Consider the following 17,176-nt stretch of genomic DNA (forward strand, 5'->3'; position numbering starts at 1 on the left):
AGCCTGCTTCTCCCTCTGCCTGTGTCTCTGCCTCTCTCTCTCTCTCTGTGACTATCATAAAAAAAAAAAAAAAAATACAGGGAAAGAGACCCAAAGGGGAGCCCCCAGGTTAACCCAGGGACAGAGACATAGAGGGCTATGAGATCATGAGAAGAGATCCCGACCGAGGGGAGAGACAGAGACCAAGGGAGACAGAGATAAACGGAGACACGCCCCTAAGAAAGAAGAGTCAGAGGTGGAAATCCCGAGCCCAAGACACAGACATGTGACAGAGGCCCCCAAATACAGAGTCCTCTAGAATGGCAAAACGCAGAGATAACTGACCCATAGAGATACTCAGATACAGCCCTTGACAGAGCCTCAAAATGAAGACATAGCCAGACGCAGAGGCACACAAGATAACGTGGAAGTTTGTGACTCCATCAGAGGGGTCCGGATATTCTTAAGAGACAAGAGACACACGGACACTCAGGAGAGACGCGGGACAGAGATCCCGGGGGACAGCGAGACAGAGGGAAAGGGGACCCGAGAGCGGGATGGGCGCGGGGAACTGTGGCTGGCGGGGGGGGGGGGGGGGGGGGGCGGGTAGGGCGGGCGCCCCGGCAGAGGGCGCACGGCCGCCCTCTGCCCCTCGGGGTCAGGCGCCCCCTCCCCCGCGCCCTGGCCGCACGGCCAGGCTATTTTTACGCGTGGACACCGGACACCAGGCTGGGGCGGCGGCGGCGGCGGCCGAGGCGGGGCCGGGCCGGGCCGGGTCGGGCGTCGGGGCCACACGTCCGTCCGCCGGTCGCCGGGGCTGCGGGCGCCATGGAGCCGCGGTGCCCGCCGCCGTGCGGCTGCTGCGAGCGGCTGGTGCTCAACGTGGCCGGGCTGCGCTTCGAGACGCGGGCGCGCACGCTGGGCCGCTTCCCGGACACGCTGCTGGGGGACCCGGCGCGCCGCGGCCGCTTCTACGACGGCGCACGCCGCGAGTACTTCTTCGACCGGCACCGGCCCAGCTTCGACGCGGTGCTCTACTACTACCAGTCGGGCGGGCGGCTGCGGCGGCCCGCGCACGTGCCGCTCGACGTCTTCCTGGAGGAGGTGGCCTTTTACGGGCTGGGCACGGCGGCGCTGGCGCGCCTGCGCGAGGACGAGGGCTGCCCCCTGCCGCCCGAGCGCCCCCTGCCCCGCCGCGCCTTTGCGCGCCAGCTCTGGCTGCTCTTCGAGTTCCCCGAGAGCTCGCAGGCCGCGCGAGTGCTCGCCGTCGTCTCCGTGCTCGTCATCCTCGTCTCCATCGTCGTCTTCTGCCTCGAGACCCTACCCGACTTCCGCGACGACCGCTACAACCCGGGGCTCGCTGCGGTAGCTGCTGCAGGCCCGGTGAGGGGGCGGGGCCTGAGCGGAGAGAGGCGGGGCTTGGGAGGAGCCGAGCGGGGTCCGCGGGGATCTGGCCAATTACGAGGCAGGGGAAAGGGGCAATGGGAGGCGGGGCCTCTCCGGAAGGCGGGGCCTGGCTGTGGGTGGGCGGGGCCCGGGGGGCTTACTGGGGGACCGGCCAATCATTACATAGGTGGGGCAAGAGACTCAGAGGTGGGCCACCCAAGGACAGAACCTGACCTGGGGGATCTACCTTTTAAAGCCGGGCTGGGGGCGGGGAACGGATAGCCTAGTGGGGGCGGGGCCAGAGGATCCGACTCTGAGGACCTCCCTATCACAGGGCGGGGTTGAGACGGGTGAGAAACCAGCTCGCCCCGGGGGAGGGAGAGCAGGAATACAGGTAGTTAAGAAATGAAGCTGAGGGGTGATAGACTGAAAAGTCGAGGGCTGTGCAGCAGCTGGCAATAACCAACAGAAGGATGGGCTGGAGGTGGTGAGACTGGGACTCGAGGGAGCTAGAGACTGGAGTGGGGCCTGAAGGCTGAAGTAGGAGGAATCCATCACAAAGTGAGGCTGAGGGCCATGAGAGTTGGGGGCCCCCAGGGTTTGGTATACACAGAAGATCCTTAGCCATTGCAGTTAAGACCAGGGTTGGGGAGAGCGGAGCACAGAGAAGTGGGACCAGGGTGGTGACCCTCCCCATCTGGAAAATCAAAGCTGGGAGTGGGACTTTGGGAAGGAAAGATTGAGCCCCACTCAGGCACCATTTCAGGAGGCCTCACCAGTAAAGGATCAGGCACCATAAAGTCAGCCACAAAGGGATGATCTCTAGGGTTCTGGAAAGGAATCTAGGACAGCTGGGTCCCTGGAGGCCTGGGGGCAATGACTGTTGACCAATTTGCACAGAAGTAGTTGGACATTTAAACCATAAATGTGGCTGTTCCAGTGTATCCCAGCCCTGGTGTGGTCCTCTCTGAACCCCTTCCTTCCTGCAGTTCCCCGCTCGGCTGAATGGCTCCAGCCCATTGCCTGGACCCCTGTCTCGCATGCCCTTTGATGACCCGTTCTTTGTCGTGGAGACGTTGTGCATCTGTTGGTTCTCCTTTGAGCTACTGGTGCGCCTGGCAACCTGCCCGAGCAAGGCAGCCTTTTTCAAGAACGTGATGAACCTCATCGATTTTGTGGCCATCCTACCCTACTTTGTGGCGCTAGGCACCGAGCTAGCCAGGCAGCGGGGTGTAGGCCAGCCAGCCATGTCACTGGCCATCCTACGAGTCATCCGACTAGTGCGCGTCTTCCGAATCTTCAAGCTGTCCCGGCACTCAAAGGGCCTACAGATCTTGGGCCAGACACTACGGGCCTCCATGCGTGAGCTGGGCCTCCTCATCTTCTTCCTCTTCATCGGTGTGGTCCTCTTCTCCAGTGCCGTCTACTTTGCCGAGGTCGACCGGGAGGACTCCCATTTCACCAGCATCCCTGAGTCCTTTTGGTGGGCAGTGGTCACCATGACCACAGTTGGCTATGGAGACATGGCACCCGTCACTGTAGGTGGCAAAATAGTGGGCTCTCTGTGTGCCATCGCTGGTGTGCTGACCATTTCCCTGCCAGTGCCCGTCATTGTCTCCAACTTCAGCTACTTTTACCACCGGGAGACAGAGGGCGAAGAGGCCGGAATGTACAGCCACGTGGACACGCAGCCCTGTGGTCCACTGGACGGCAAGGTCAATGGGGGGTTGGTGGATGGAGAGATGCCTGAGCTACCACCTCCTCTCTGGGCACCCCCTGGGAAACATATGGTCACCGAAGTGTGAGGAACAGTTGAGGTCTGCAGGACCTCACATTTCCTTGGAGGGAGGGAGGGAGGGAGAGGTAGAAGGGAAGGTTAGGGGGAGGGGGTTGGGCTTAGGAAGAACTAGGTTAAGTGGTAACAAGTTGGGGAACACTGAGTCTTGTTGGGTCTTGAGTTGTGGTTTGGTAGCTCCCGTGGGCACTTCCCTAAGTGATGGTGAATGGCAATGAGTTATAATGAGTTGATGGGGAGACTCCATTGGCTTGTGTTGCATTGGGTTGTGCAAGACATATGGAGTTTTGTGGTAAGTGTTGAGATAGATTTGATCACATAATTTTGTTTTTAGGTCCTCATTGGGTTGGGCTGTGTTGTTGAGTCAGGGTGAGTCTTGTCCAATTGTATTGTGCAGGATTCTGTGGTTTTATGAGCCCCCTAGGGCTAATTTGGATCAAGTTAGGTGGTCACCCACAGCATTATTGGGACTGAGTGCGTGTTCATGCATGGTGTTGTGGAGTTGAGTTGAGACATGTTGGAAATTGTGTGGCTTTGTGATTCTTCTAGGGCTATATTATTTTAGGTTCTGTGAACTTGTGAGTCATGTAGAAATACAAGGAGTCAAATGATTGAATGTGAGCTTTCTAGGTCACGTAAGGTTAAGTTGGGTTGGAATGTATGATGGTATGAGTCTTTCAGGGTTCTGTTGGGTTGAATTGTGTAGGGTAATGTAGCTGGAGGTTTTGGGGGCTACACTGAGGTGAATGAGATTGAGTTGTATAACCACGTGAGTCTTGTAGGGCCATGCTGAGTTGAGTTACACCAAGTTGTGTCATTGTGAGTCCTGTAGGAATGTTAGTTAGGTTGAGTTGGACTGTGTGTATGGGCTCCATAGGGCCATGTTGGTTTGTTTTGCATTTAGTGGTAGCACCAGGACTCAAGAATAACAACACTGGGGAAGAATCATGTATCAGGGAGCAAGTGTGGTGTTATGGACTCTTCAAGACAAACTGAACTGACTTGCCCAGTGTCACTTACTCTAAGGAGCAGGGCTGGGTGCTAGATCTCTTGATTCAGTTGTTCACACAGAGGGCCTCCGGGGGAGCTAGGAAGATGTCGTTGCTCCTTCCATTTACCCCACACCTGCTTCATTTTGCCATTCACTCCCTCTCTATCTGTCCTCCCTACAGTTTTACTTCCAAATATGTAGGTCAGAGCCACAAGGGAAGGGGAGAAGGGGAGAAACTCTACTCTGTACAGGCGCGATGGGGCGACAGAACCTCAAATGAAGGTACAGAGACATGGGGAGTAATAAAGACTCAGACAAAGAAAGAGATAGAAACCCAGAGAAGAGGAAACAAAGACCCAAAGAGAGAGGAAGAGAGATTTAGGGAGAAGGAGACAAAGACCAAGACCCAGAGGGATGGGGAGATGGAGACCTAGAGGAAGGTGGTCATAAAATCCAAAGAGAAAGGGAGACAGAGACCAAGAGTGGGAGATAGAGATGGGGGAGTTGTCAAGCACCCAGAGAGGGAAAGACACCAGAGTTGGAGCTAGACCAGAGCGCCCCTGAGAAAGATAACCCAAAAAAGGAAAAGGCACAGAAAAAATCAGTGCCTCTGAACCCAAGAGATACAGTGTCTCTCTTCCATGGAATCACAAAGAGATCTCAAATCAGGGTGCACCACGATATCCTCCCTCAGCTCAGGAAGGATGTCAGACAAACTGGGGAGCCCACTCAATTTTCCAGGGGGAGAAACAAGAGCCTCAGAGCATAAGAGTGGCTTCCCAGGGTCTCGTGGCACATCCCCAGGGGCTAGGACTTTGTGGCAGGCTGCCTGACCCCACCTGTCCCATCAGCCTGCTGGTTAGCACAGGTCCCCCTGAATCCTCCAGCCTCATGTCTTACAAACAGAGAAGTTGAGTCTCGGAGGGGAGGGCATAACCCAAGGTCATGAAGCCAAATAATTTCAGAGGTCTCTCAGTACTAAAAGGGCATTTGGAGGAGGAGGGGGAGCAGGATGTTTCAATCACTAACACATATAGGGCTTCCTATGTGCCAAGCATCATTCAAAGTACTTTATTGTATTAATTTATTAAAACCAGTGGTTTACAGAGTATTGTTGTTGTTATTTTTAGCCATCTATCCCCCCCTCTTTTCTTGTCAAATAAAATATCATTTAGATGCACTTTGATGTAATGTGGCACATCAGAGGGGACCTGGTTTAAGGGATGCACACCTCAGGAGCACCTGTGTGGCTCAGTGGTTGAGTGTCTGCCTTTGGCTCAGGTTGTGATCCTGGGGTCCTGGGATTGAGTCCCGTGTAGGGCTCCCCGTAGGGAGAGCCTGCTTCTCCCTCTGCCTGTGTCTTGGCCTCTTTCTGTGGGTCTCTCATGAATAATTGGATAGAATCTTAAAAAGTGGGGGGGACACATACCTCTATGGAGTCTTCTGCTTGGCAACTTAGAATGTAGCCAAGAAATTCAGTTTGGAAACCCCTGATCTAATCCAACCCCTGTTTATACAGAGTAACAGAAGGAGGTAAATTGTGTGAGAAGAGTTTGATAAAGATCGAAAACGAGAATCTTTAGTGCCCTCTCTGAAATGGAAAGACACATTCAGAGACAGAAATGGAGACAGACCCCTCCCCTCACAGTGACAGACACACAAGGCAGAGTCTGGGACCCAGATTGGAGACCCAAAGAGGAGGCGACACATGCAGAGCAGGGCCAAGACCCCGAGAGAGGGCACCCAAGGGGAGTTGGGAGACCAGGAGGGCAGTGACCTAGGAGGGGGTCAGAAATGGGGGTAAGGGTGAGGGGGCAAGATCCACAGAAGCTGGGAAGGCAACCAGAGAGGGAGAGGTCAGAGATCCAGAGAGAGGGAGGAGGATAGAGACCCAGACAGAGAGGGATAAGGGGATAGATACCCAGAGAGGAGGTACAGAGACCCAAAGGGAGGGTGTACGGAGATTGTTTACTTTTCTTTGAAAACTCACCTGTACTACCCCATCAGAGCCTAGAAGTTACATATAGAATCTCTCTGGTAGAGGGTGGGACCTGTGAGTGCTTAAGGATGGGCGGGGAAGTGGGGAGAGGTCAGGGAGGTTACCCGACGCGGGACACTCAAAGTCTCAGAAGTTCCCCTCCCCCACCCTCAATAAACAACCACAACTGCCTTCTATGTCGCCTTGGCTGGGATGGGGAAAAGGAGAGGGAAACACCCTAATCCGGGGACACCCTTCCTGCCACTTCGCCATGCTATATTTAGGCTGGTGGAGGGGCATGGGATGACCCCCGCCCCCCTCCCAAGATGGGTATCAGCTTTCCTCCTGAAATAGCTCCCTGGGTCAGGGAGGGGGGAGGCCCCCCCCGGGACTCTAACTTCTGACCTCAGGCTGTCCTAGGGTCTCTCTCCTCTCGCGGTCTCTGCCCCCCTCCTGGAATTCTGTCCCCCCCTTTCTGTCCGTTTCTGTGCCTTTCCCATCTTTCTTTGTCATTATTCTCTTTTTTTTTTTTTTCTCTCAGAGCAGGTCCTCGTGTTCCCACATCATACCCCTGTCTATCTCTGAGTCCCGTATTACCTTGAATTTCTTATCTGAGCGCAGGACAGACCCTCTCCCCAGTCCCCACCCAGGAAATTCCAGCAGAGAGGACTCTGTGGGAGAGCCCCCCATATCCACTGTCTCCCAGGGCCTTGGGCCTTATCGCTGCCCAAGTCCAGCTGGTTAATGTCTGGCCCAGAGCTCCTGGGAAAGTGGGGATGAGAGCAGAGGGTGGGAATCTGCCCAGGGATTGACACTTCATTGGCAAAAGAACGCAAAGGAATCTCAAGCCCAGACTCCTGGCTCTAAGGAAAGAGGGAGCTGCTGGTCGGACTCCTGGGTCTGAGGCAGGAGGGGGCTGGGGGCCTGGACTCCTGGGTTCTGGGGAAAGAGGGGGCTGGGGGTGAGAACTGGGTCTGAGGCAGGAGGGGGCTGGGGGCCTGGACTCCTGGGTTCTGAAGGAAAAGGGAAGAAGGGGCTGAGGGTGAGGACTCTTGGGTCTAAGGGAAGAGGGAGCTGGGGTTGAGGACTCCTGGATCTGAGGGAGAAAGGATGCTGGGGGTGAGGACTCCCGGGTCTGAGGGAGGAGGGGCGGGGGGCCCGGACCCCCGGGTCTGAGGGAGGAGGGGGCGGGGGGCCCGGACCCCTGGGTCTGAGGGAAGAGGGGGCGGGGAGCCCGGACCCCCGGGTCTGAGGGAGGAGGGGGCGGGGGGCCCGGACCCCTGGGTCTGAGGGAGGAGGGGGCGGGGGGCGCGCACCCCCGGGTCTGAGGGAGCAGGGGTCGGCGCCTGGCCTCCCGGGGCCGAGGCGGGCCGGGAGCTGAGCGAGCCAGGCCGGGCTTCCGAGGTCCCGGCACGCGCGTGGAAGGCGGGATCCCCCGGCCCCTCCTCCGCCGTCGGGCGCCGCCCCGCCCCCGCCCCCTGCCGGGCCCTCCCGAGCGTGTGCAGCGCGGAGCCGGCGGGCGAGCGCGCGTCCCTGCAGCCGGCGAGCGGGAGGAGGAGCCGCGCCGCGCCAGGGGCAGCGGAGGAGCCGGAGAGGGCGCCCCAGGTAAGAGCCTCCGCGCCTCCTCCCGCGGGATTCCGGCGTCCGGGTCGCCCTGCCCCCGGGTAGGGAGGGACGGGGGCGGGGCCAGCGGGGGCGGGGCTTGGCGGAGGAAACTGAGGCAGGAGGGGAGCGCTCCCCAGACGGGCTGCCCGTTACCCCGTGCGGGGTCTCAGGAGACCAGACCCGCAGCCCAAATCTTCCTCGGGCGGAGGGGCTCTGGGAGTACGTAGTTCTGGATACCTGGGGGAGAGTCCTGAACTCCAGAACTCCCGGATCTGAGGGAGGAGGGCGCTGGGGGTCTGGACTCCTGGGTCTGTGGGAGGAGGGCGCTGGGCGCCTGGACCCCAGCGTGGGAGCGAGGGAGCTGGGGATCTGGACTCCCGACGGAGGAGACTTTGGGTCTGAGGGAGGTGGCAGCCGGGAACCAGGACTTCTGGTCAGAGGGAGGAGGTAGCTGCCTCCTGGTCCTGGTTGGATCAGCATAGTCGGGTCCCTTCACACCCTTCTTTCCATTTCCCCATCTCGGAGCCAAGGCAGGCAGCCACTCCAGGTATGTGCGGTAGAAGTCTTGGACGGGCCCCGGCCTGTCCTGTGAGGATAGAACATTCCAGGAAGCAGCCTCAGGGTCCCAGGGCTTCTTGAGTGTGGGCCCTTGGGGACCCGGGTGTCCAGACCAGCGCCGCCCCCGCCCTGTCTGGGAGATGAATGGGCCCTGGAGGATGTAATCTTTTCCAGCCTCTTCTCTCCACACCCCCACCCCTCCCCCACCCCCCCCTCCTCTCCCCTACCTCTCCCATCTGCTTCCCATCCCAGCCAGGAGCCATCACCTGGTCAGGGAAGGGGCCTCTGGGAAGGGGGCGCGGCCTTGACTCTTGGGTACCCTACACTTTAAGAGGAACACTGGAGAGTGTTCAGGTCCCCTCCCCCACTTGCCCGTACAACCTGCCTGTTTCCTTCTTCCCCTAGGTGGCTGCCCCTTCCCTCTCCTGAGATGTCAGGAAAGAGGGGACCACTTGTGTCCCCCATAGGGGCCCCCCAGAGCCTGGGGGCCCCCAGCCCTGGAGCCTGGAGGTGGAGGAGGTGCTGACAGGTCTGGTAACCACCTGCTGCTTCCCACTTCTCTCTGCACCGCTCTTTCCCAGAACCACAGACTTCCAGAATATTGCAGAGAGACAGAGACATAGGCAGAGGGAGAAGCAGGCTCCCCTCGGGGAGCTGGATGTGGGACTCTATCCCAGGACCCTGGGTTCACGCCCTGAGCCAAAGGCAGACACTCAACCGCTGAGCCACCCAGGTGCCCCAAGAGAGGAAATGTCTTGCCTTTCATTGGCAGTTTTGAGCTGAACTTGGGTCTTGTGAGGATTCTGAAATGTGGCCTTTCTCCGAATTTTGGAACCCCAAACCTCCTCTAGGCTGCAGGACTTAGCGTCCCCATCCCCTGTGGGGGTAGGATGCAGAATGCAGTTGCTCTGACAGGGCTTAAGTCCTACCTCTGGGATTTGCTGGCTGTGTGACCTCGTATGAGTCCCTCACCTCTCTGAGCCTGTATTTATCCATTTGTTGATTTGCTGGCTATTTTCAGTAACCATAGTAGAATATGATTCACCTAGAAGGTTTGGCGTTATCTGAGTCCTAGAATATAAGGTCCCCCCAAGGTTCTAGAACAAAGGCCTCCCCCATGCTTCTGGCATTCAGGCCCCCCTCCCCCACTAGTTTTTATGCTCATCTCTAACCCCAGCTTCGGTCTCTATCCTCAGGTGCTCAGCAAGATGCTCCCCAGTGCCTCCTGCTCCCTCCCCATCCTCTTCCTTTTCCTCCTCCCTAGTGTCCCGATGGAGCCCCAGCCCCCACCCTTACCACTACCCCCATTTCTAGCGCCTGAGTGGGATCTCCTGTCCCCCCGAGTAGTCCTGTCCAGGGGTGCCCCTGCCGGGCCCCCTCTGCTGTTCCTGCTGGAGGCCGGGGCCTTTGGGGAGCCAGCAGGCAGCCCTGCCAATCGCAGTCGGCGAGGGGTGAGTGAGACAGCACCAGCAAGTCGACGCGGAGAGCTGGCTGTGTGTGATGCAGTCAGTGGCTGGGTGACAGACCGCCGGACAGCCGTGGACCTGCGTGGGCGCGAGGTGGAGGTGCTGGGCGAGGTTCCTGCAGCTGGTGGCAGCCCCCTCCGCCAGTACTTCTTTGAGACCCGCTGCAAAGCTGACAGCGCTGAGGAAAGCAGCCCTGGTGCGAGTGGAGGGGGCTGCCGGGGTGTGGACCGGAGGCACTGGGTATCTGAGTGTAAGGCCAAGCAGTCCTATGTGCGGGCATTGACCGCTGATGCCCAGGGCCGTGTAGGCTGGCGATGGATTCGGATTGACACTGCCTGTGTCTGCACGCTCCTTAGCCGGACTGGTCGGGCCTGAGGCCCAGGCTCAAGAACTAAGCGGGCAGAGGAAGAAGACAGCTGGCAGTTGAGCGACCTCAGGGACGGCCTGGGTGTGCTGTACCTCATTTGGGAACTTGCAAAATGGTCACAAAATCACAGCCTTCTGAGTTTGAGTGCAATCCATGCAAGACGGGTGGTGAAACCAAATGGGGTTTTGAAGGATGAATAGGAGTTCTTCTGGATGAACTTGAGGGTGATGATAATAACAGTCAATATTTTTTCTGAGTGTCTACTGTTTATCAGTGCTAATATACAATTTGTCAGATCAACTCTGGTAGATTTAACCATAGGAGGCCATCGGTTTCTAAGTTGCAAACCACTTGATCTCAGAGGACATCTTGCCTACCCTGGAAAGAGTGACAAGGAAGTGATGTATCAAGAAGTGGGTGAGGGAGTGTAAAAACTGGGACATATAAGCAACTAGCTGGAAGCTGGGGTTTGAATGAGAAATCTTACCTGATCAGATGGAGCAAGTGTTGTCTTAGAATGTTCTCTTTTGAGGTAGTGAGCTACCCATCACAGTAGGAGCACAAGCAAGATTGGATAAGTGATCAGGATGCTAGAAAGTTTAACCCTGTTGGGGAATTGGATCAGGTTTCTGTCTGATTCCTCTTTTTCTGTCCCAACTTTTACCCATATTGGGAAAGAAATAGGCCTTAGAATTGTACAACTTGAGTATGGCATAAGGTTCTGACCAGTTGACTCCTGGCTAGGATCAGAAGTCACATGGGCAGTGATAGGCTTTGAGTGGACTCCGGAGACTCCAAAAGGAGAAGTGGTCCCAGAGGCTGGAGTGAGTGGGTCAGTGGGACCCGGGCCAGGTTGCAGAAAGTAGCCTCACTTTTCCCCATCTGAAGAATGGGTTAGTGGATGAGCTAATGGGAACCAAGGAGGCAGAGGTCTTAACCAAAAGGTCTTTATTTTTAAAATTTTTTTATAAAGATCTTATTTATGTATTCACGAGAGATGGACAGAGGCAGAGACACAGGTAGAGGGAGAAGCAGGCTCCCCATTGGGAGCCTGAATCCCAGGACCCCAAAGGCAGATGATGCTCAACCAAAGAGCCACCCAGGTGCCCCAACCAAAAAGTCTTTAAAGTGAGGAAGTGACAAGGGAAGTCAGGGGTAGATCTCATACCTTCAGGAGACCCCTTCATGCATCACCAGTCCATATCTTACCTGTGTGTGTGTGTGTGTGACACACACATGCACACATTCTTTTATTTTACTTATTTATTTTTAAAGATTTTATGTATTTACTCATGAGAGAGTGAGGCAGAGACATAGGCAGAGAGAGAAGCAGGCTCCATGCAGGGAGCCTGATGTGCCCTGAGCCAAAGGCTGACATTCAACCGCTGAGCTACCCAGGCATCCCTCACACACATTCTTTTATAACCAGCTTTAGGCCTAAGACAGAGACCACAGACATCCCCCATCCCCCACCCCTCACCCCCCACCAACACAGACTCGGGCCCCTGGGAAGGGTAGGAATGCCAGGGCAGCGCGGGGGTGGTGTGCCTGGCTGACTCAGTTTCCAGGTCTGTAGTTCACACCCTCTTTTTTTTTTTTTTTTGGTCACCTCCCTCTGTCTCATCTCTGGGTCAGTGGGCTCTCTATCTCTGTTTCTCATTCACTGTCTCTCACCCATTCTCCTCTGTGTTTCATTCCCATCAAAGCTCTTTCCATATCCCCTCCCTCCCCTCTCTTTTCGCTAAGTATTTCCCTGTGTACTTGTCTGTGGGTCTCTCCCTTGTCACCCACCCCCATATCCAGGTGGAAGTTTTCAACCAAATCAAAGGCAGGCAGGCAGGGCAGACGAAGCCCAAGCCCCAGGCGGACTCCTTCAGCACACACAGGGAGGGAGGGAGCGCCCTAGGGAAGTCTGGAAATCGTTACCCCAGAGGTAGGCAGGCCTGGCAGAGGGAGGAGGGGGCTGAGAGAGTTGGGACCCCTTCAGAAAGAGGGCTGTTTCTCATGGATTCCCTGATGCAGTGGGTGGTCTCTGTTCTCCTCCCCCTCTGGGTTCTTGTCTCCCCCAACTCACATCTCTAAAGTTCCCTAAAACTCTGAGTTTCTATTTCCCCTTCCTCCCACTTGCCCTTCACAGCCCTTTCCTCTCTCTAGGTCTCCCCTCCCCCAATTCTCTGAGTTTCCGGGCCCCTCCCTCAAAGTCCCAGTCCCTCTGTGCCTGGGTCTCTTTCTCACCCTATCCATCCATCCACACACCTGCAGGCCTTCTATTGGCTGGTTCGGGGGGAGGGGGGGTTCTGTTACCTGGGGCGACAGCAACAACAAGCCGGCTCCTGCGCGGCTACCAGGCAGGGGAGGGACCATGGCGGGTCGGACCCTAGCTCTGCGCTATGGCCCCCCATGGCCCCCAATCGCTGGGCCGGAGGCGCCTGGGTCCTGGCCCAATTGGCATCTCACCAGCACTAGTGTCGCCCACCACATTATCCCATCTGTGCCCTTTCCCCCGCCCACCATGCAGGTAAGAGGACCCTAGGTCTCAGGCTAGAAGGAGACTGGGGTCCAGACCCCTGTGTCTGAAGGAGAGGCCTGGGGATCCAGACACCTGCCCAGAGAAAAGGGGATTAGGGGCGTGGACTCCTCTCTGACTGAAGGAGAGTCCTCGACTCCTGGGTCTGAAAGAAGAGGGGCTAGGGAAACCTGGATGACTGGACCTGGAGGGAGGAAAGTTTTGGGGACCGACTGGGAGAGGTCAGGTCTCGCAGGCCGGACTTGACTTCTTTTAGCTGAAGTCCTTCTTCCCAGTCCACGGTGGCGGAGCCCCTGCCCGCGGCCGCAAAGCAGGATTTGCACGTCTGGGATTTTGACGAGGTCATCAGCAGATGGGAGACCACCTCTGGCTCAGCTTACATACCTAAGACCCAGGGCGGCCCCTACGCACAGCCCAGGGCCCCAGAGCCTTCAGACCCCACACGGACTGTGGGGATCAAGGATTTAGCAGAAAAGGTAAGGCTCTGGGATGCAGAGGTCCGCAGGGACAGGGCTGGGGATCGCAGTGGAGTGCCTTGCACCCTCACGTGGGAACCCTGCGTCGCCCTCCCGCAGCTCAGACACCTCGGCTGGCGCCTCCCGCTGATCGCGAAGCACCAGTGCAGTGAGATGAAAGCTCAGTACACCGGCTGGCCGGGCCTGGACCAGCCCGCCACCTTCCACGTCGGGCCCCAGTCCCTGGAATTTGCAGACCACCTCCGCGGAGGCCCTTCCCAGGTAGCGAAGAAGACCTGCTGCCACCGTGGGACAGAGCTTGTAGCGCCTGGGACGGGGGCGGAGGGGCTCTGAAGCTGGGGACCAGACGAGGAGACCCTGGGGTGGGTGGACAATTTTGAGTCCGGGGTCCTAACCAAAGGTCTGGGACGGAATCAGGTTACAGAGTCTGGGGGTGGAGCTCCGTTCTTTTGAGGTAGGGTCAGGAGGCGGAGAGGGCTGGAGACCGTAATCCCAGCTGGGAGGCTGGGGCCACAACTCGTAAATCCCCGGGGCGGGGCTGGGCAGGGGTTCGGAGGCTGTGGTCAGAGCAGGGCGGCGGCGGGCACGTGGGGGCGAGCCTTGAACTTTCCGAGCCGCGGTCGGGAGGAGGCGGGACTAGGCTTTCCTGGAGAGGATGAGCAGAGAAAAGGTTGCCCGAGGTGCGGCTTGAATTCCAGCGGCGGGAGGTGGAAGCCGGGAGTCTGCCGGCGGACCTAGAAAGATTTTTTTTTTTTTTTTTTTTTTTTTGTGCTTGGGGGTTGGGCTTTGTGTTGACCCTCAAATGTTAGGATTTTGGAGCATCCCTAATAAGGGTTCTGATTTGGGTAGCGAAGCTAAAGTGCGCTGGCTTGCGTTTGATTGGTCAGGAAGGATTCTGCAGGCGAATGTGAGAACCTGTTGGGTCGAAGGAGGGATCCTGAGTTCTGGGACCCAGGTCCTGGAATGCGGTATGAAACCTCTCTCTTGCTCATGCCTTCCTCCCCGGATCCTCGTCAGGCTTTAATCCCCTGGACAAAGAACCCCGAGCTGGCCGGCCGGCTTTTCACAGTATCTGACCAGGGCATCTTGGACCGTCGTCAGCTCTATCTGACCACCTCGGCCAAGGACTTCCGGGCCTACCCGAAGTGAGCTGGGTCCTCGCTCCGCACGGCCCCCAGCATAAGCTGGCGGGATGCCGACCCTGGGTGTCAGTTTCCCCTGTCCGACTCAGTAGCCTCAGCCTTCATTCAGTTCCTGCACACTCAAGAACCGGAAGTTCAGGCCCCAGCCCTACCTCTTTTAGCGCCCAAGTATTCTTAGTGTCAGCTCTCAGGAAATTGAAACCTGCGCCTTGTCCAAGAGGGGGGACCAGGGGCGGGGCCCTAGGGATCTAGGGCGGGGTCTACTTTGGTTCCGAGATACTCCTTTCCAAGGGTTCGAAAAAACTCCAAATTCCAGGCCCTTAAGGACATCGAATCCAGGAATTCAGGTTAGCAGTCCTCAGCCCCCATCCTTCCTAAGGGGTCCCCGACTCCTACAAACGTGTCCTTGCCTCAGAACGCAGGAGTGCAGGTCTACAGGGTCCTCAGAACGCGAGGTCTGAACCTCTCAGACTTGTCCCTAGGATCCAGCTGTCCCTTCCCCATCAACAGGAAGGAGTTGTCTGGATATCCCCGCAAGGACTCGCTGACCTACTGGAACTTCCAGAAGACGCCTCACGCCTGGGGCCATGACCCGCGCCCTCCTCGGCCGCCAGGGATCCGCGTGCCCCACGTCCGCCCGATGACGAGAGCCGTGCCGCACCGCGGGTCGTGGTCTCTGGCTCAGGAGTCCTACAGACCCCCGGTGCACCCACTCCTCCGGCTCGACCGTTTCTGCCCGCTGGAACTGCCCTGGGGCGGCCCGCACTGGCAGCCGGTGCCGGGCATCTACAGCGTGCCGCAAGCCTACCGCACTGAGAACTCCAGCTACGGCAGCATGAAGCCAGCCGCGGTGAGCCCGCAGCGCCAGCCCCGCCCCGGACTCGCCCCCCAGGCGGGGCGGAGCCGAGGCCTGGAAACATGCCCGTCACGTGGGAGCGAGGCGGCGGCCAGGCCCCGCCCACTGGGTCGTGAGCCCGGCGAATCCCACGCTGGACCGTAGGGTTGACCGGATTGGGGGCTGGGGGGTCGGTGGGCGCTGAGCTGAAAACGTACCTTGGGGCTGTCGGTTCGCGGGAGGGACAGGCCCTCCGCGACAGAGGGGGCGGAGCTTATCTTATTAGTCAACTGCGTTAAATGGCCTAAACCACGCCCATGGATGGTTTGCTCTGGGGGCCTGAGGGTGGGGGAGATGGGGCTGCCGCTGAATTCCATGCGGGAGGAAGGCACGCCTGCGTGCAGGTGGAACCCCGTCTCAGGGCACAGAATCCAATCTCGAAGTCATGCCCTCCCAAAGAGAGTAAACTATGGGACAGGAATGGCTTCCAGTCTATGGCAGGTGGAGGGGAGGGGGATTGAGGTCTCCGCCAGTCACCTTGGAAGGGGCGCGCTCCATCCAGCCATGCAGACTCCCACCATGATGGGCAGAGGCGAGGCTATACCACCTTGGGCAAGGTCAAGGGCTTCCTGTGGCCCAAGCATGACTTCGCTAGCACCTGAGGCACTAGAGGATCCAGTCATGAAGTCAGCTTCACCTTGGGTGCCTATCAGGGAGTGGGGGTAAGGGGCATTCCATGGAGCCACTCCTGCACACCTCCCTGACCTTTTCTGGTTCTCGCCCCCGGAGAGATTAGTGTCCAGGTTACCCCATCATACCGCCACCCCCAGTGGCCTTGCCACCCCCACAGCCTGCAACTATAAGACCAGGTAAACATCACAGGGGAGGAACTGAGAATGGAGACGCTCCAGGTAAGACTAGGGCCTCCAGGTGCTTTGCAACTCCATCCAGGCCTCAGCTGGCACAAGGAGGGGAGAGTCCTACAACCTGATTGAGGTGGCTTCCTTCTAGAAGGCTGTGGACAGCCACCGGACTTTCTGCCAGGAGGGCCCTAGGCAGGTGGAGCAGGGCCTGAGGGTGGGACTCTGCAGTGTGGGAGGATCTGGGGTTCCTGAGTATCAGGGGCAGAGAATCAAAGTGGGAGGGATGGGTCCTGAATGGAAGATGTCAGGCAGGGGAGCTGGGTCCCTGAATGTCCGGGGTGGGGAGGGTAAGGGCTCAGAGTAGAGATGTCTGGCTGGCCCTGAGACACTGGCCTTGTCCCAGGGGTTGCTGCTGTGGCTGCTGCTGAGTGTGGGTGGGGTGTGGGCATCCAGGGGGCCATTGCGGCCGCTGTGCCGGCCCATCAACGCCACCCTGGCTGCTGAGAACGAAGCCTGCCCGGTCTGTATCACCTTCACCACCACCATCTGTGCCGGCTACTGCCCCAGCATGGTGAGCTTCAGGGGATGGTGGGGACCAGCCCTGCTGGACTGGGAACAACGGGTGCCACCTCAGCTTCAGGGTGGATTACTCAGGGCCAGGCCCACATCAGATGTAAAACAACAGCTGGGATGGAAGGATGGCCCACCCCCTGGGCAGGGGCTGGGGAATTGGAAGTCAAAGCTGGGCATGTGGGAGGAAGGGAGGGAGAGCACAGAGGGTCTGCTGGACACCTGAGTTTGAGACCTGGGGGGCGGCAGGAGAGCTCAGGGGAGGGCCTGACCACAGGCAGGTAGTCATGCCCCCCCATCCCTCTCCTGGCCTACAGGTACGAGTGCTGCCAGCCGCCCTGCCACCTGTGCCCCAGCCAGTGTGCACCTACCATGAGCTGCACTTTGCTTCCATCCGGCTCCCCGGATGCCCGCCTGGCGTGGACCCCATGGTCTCCTTCCCCGTGGCCCTCAGCTGTCGCTGTGGGCCCTGCCGTCTCAGCAACTCCGACTGTGGGGGTCCCAGAGCTCAATCCTTGGCCTGTGACCGCCCCCTGCTCCCGGGCCTCCTGTTCCTCTAAGGATCCCCTCCTGCCCCAACTCCTGGAGCCAGCAGATGCTCCTTCCCTCCCCTCCCAATAAAGGCTTCTCAAACTGCA

At 58.2% G+C, this 17,176-nt stretch overlaps 3 protein-coding genes across 5 annotated transcripts; all 3 read left to right on the forward strand.

Moving 5' to 3' along the window:
• Positions 1-792: 792 nt before the first annotated feature.
• Positions 793-3,225, forward strand: KCNA7 (potassium voltage-gated channel subfamily A member 7). Its single transcript, XM_025424332.3, has 2 exons — positions 793-1,362; positions 2,355-3,225. The coding sequence occupies exons 1-2, from the start codon at positions 808-810 to the stop codon at positions 3,168-3,170; spliced, it is 1,371 nt and encodes a 456-aa protein (XP_025280117.1). The 5' UTR covers positions 793-807; the 3' UTR covers positions 3,171-3,225.
• Positions 3,226-7,632: 4,407 nt separating this feature from the next.
• NTF4 (neurotrophin 4) lies at positions 7,633-11,230 on the forward strand. 2 transcript variants are annotated; one of them, XM_025424334.3, is made up of 3 exons: positions 7,633-7,734; positions 8,698-8,821; positions 9,489-11,230. In XM_025424334.3, the coding sequence occupies exon 3, from the start codon at positions 9,501-9,503 to the stop codon at positions 10,131-10,133; it is 633 nt and encodes a 210-aa protein (XP_025280119.1). In that variant the 5' UTR covers positions 7,633-7,734; positions 8,698-8,821; positions 9,489-9,500; the 3' UTR covers positions 10,134-11,230. The 2 variants fall into 2 exon arrangements, with proteins under 2 accessions (XP_025280119.1, XP_025280120.1); XM_025424335.3 differs by lacking the exon at positions 7,633-7,734 and adding an exon at positions 7,815-7,953.
• A 1,242-nt stretch (positions 11,231-12,472) lies between these two features.
• Positions 12,473-17,176, forward strand: LHB (luteinizing hormone subunit beta). 2 transcript variants are annotated; one of them, XM_049093834.1, is made up of 7 exons: positions 12,473-12,643; positions 12,928-13,128; positions 13,228-13,389; positions 14,146-14,273; positions 14,781-15,120; positions 16,372-16,539; positions 16,856-17,176. In XM_049093834.1, the coding sequence occupies exons 1-7, from the start codon at positions 12,488-12,490 to the stop codon at positions 17,096-17,098; spliced, it is 1,398 nt and encodes a 465-aa protein (XP_048949791.1). In that variant the 5' UTR covers positions 12,473-12,487; the 3' UTR covers positions 17,099-17,176. The 2 variants fall into 2 exon arrangements, with proteins under 2 accessions (XP_048949791.1, XP_025280121.1); XM_025424336.3 differs by lacking the exons at positions 12,473-12,643; positions 12,928-13,128; positions 13,228-13,389; positions 14,146-14,273; positions 14,781-15,120 and adding an exon at positions 15,867-16,016.

The sequence above is a fragment of the Canis lupus genome, chromosome 1 (assembly GCF_003254725.2).
Source record: "Canis lupus dingo isolate Sandy chromosome 1, ASM325472v2, whole genome shotgun sequence".
NCBI classification, from domain to species: Eukaryota; Metazoa; Chordata; class Mammalia; order Carnivora; family Canidae; genus Canis; species Canis lupus.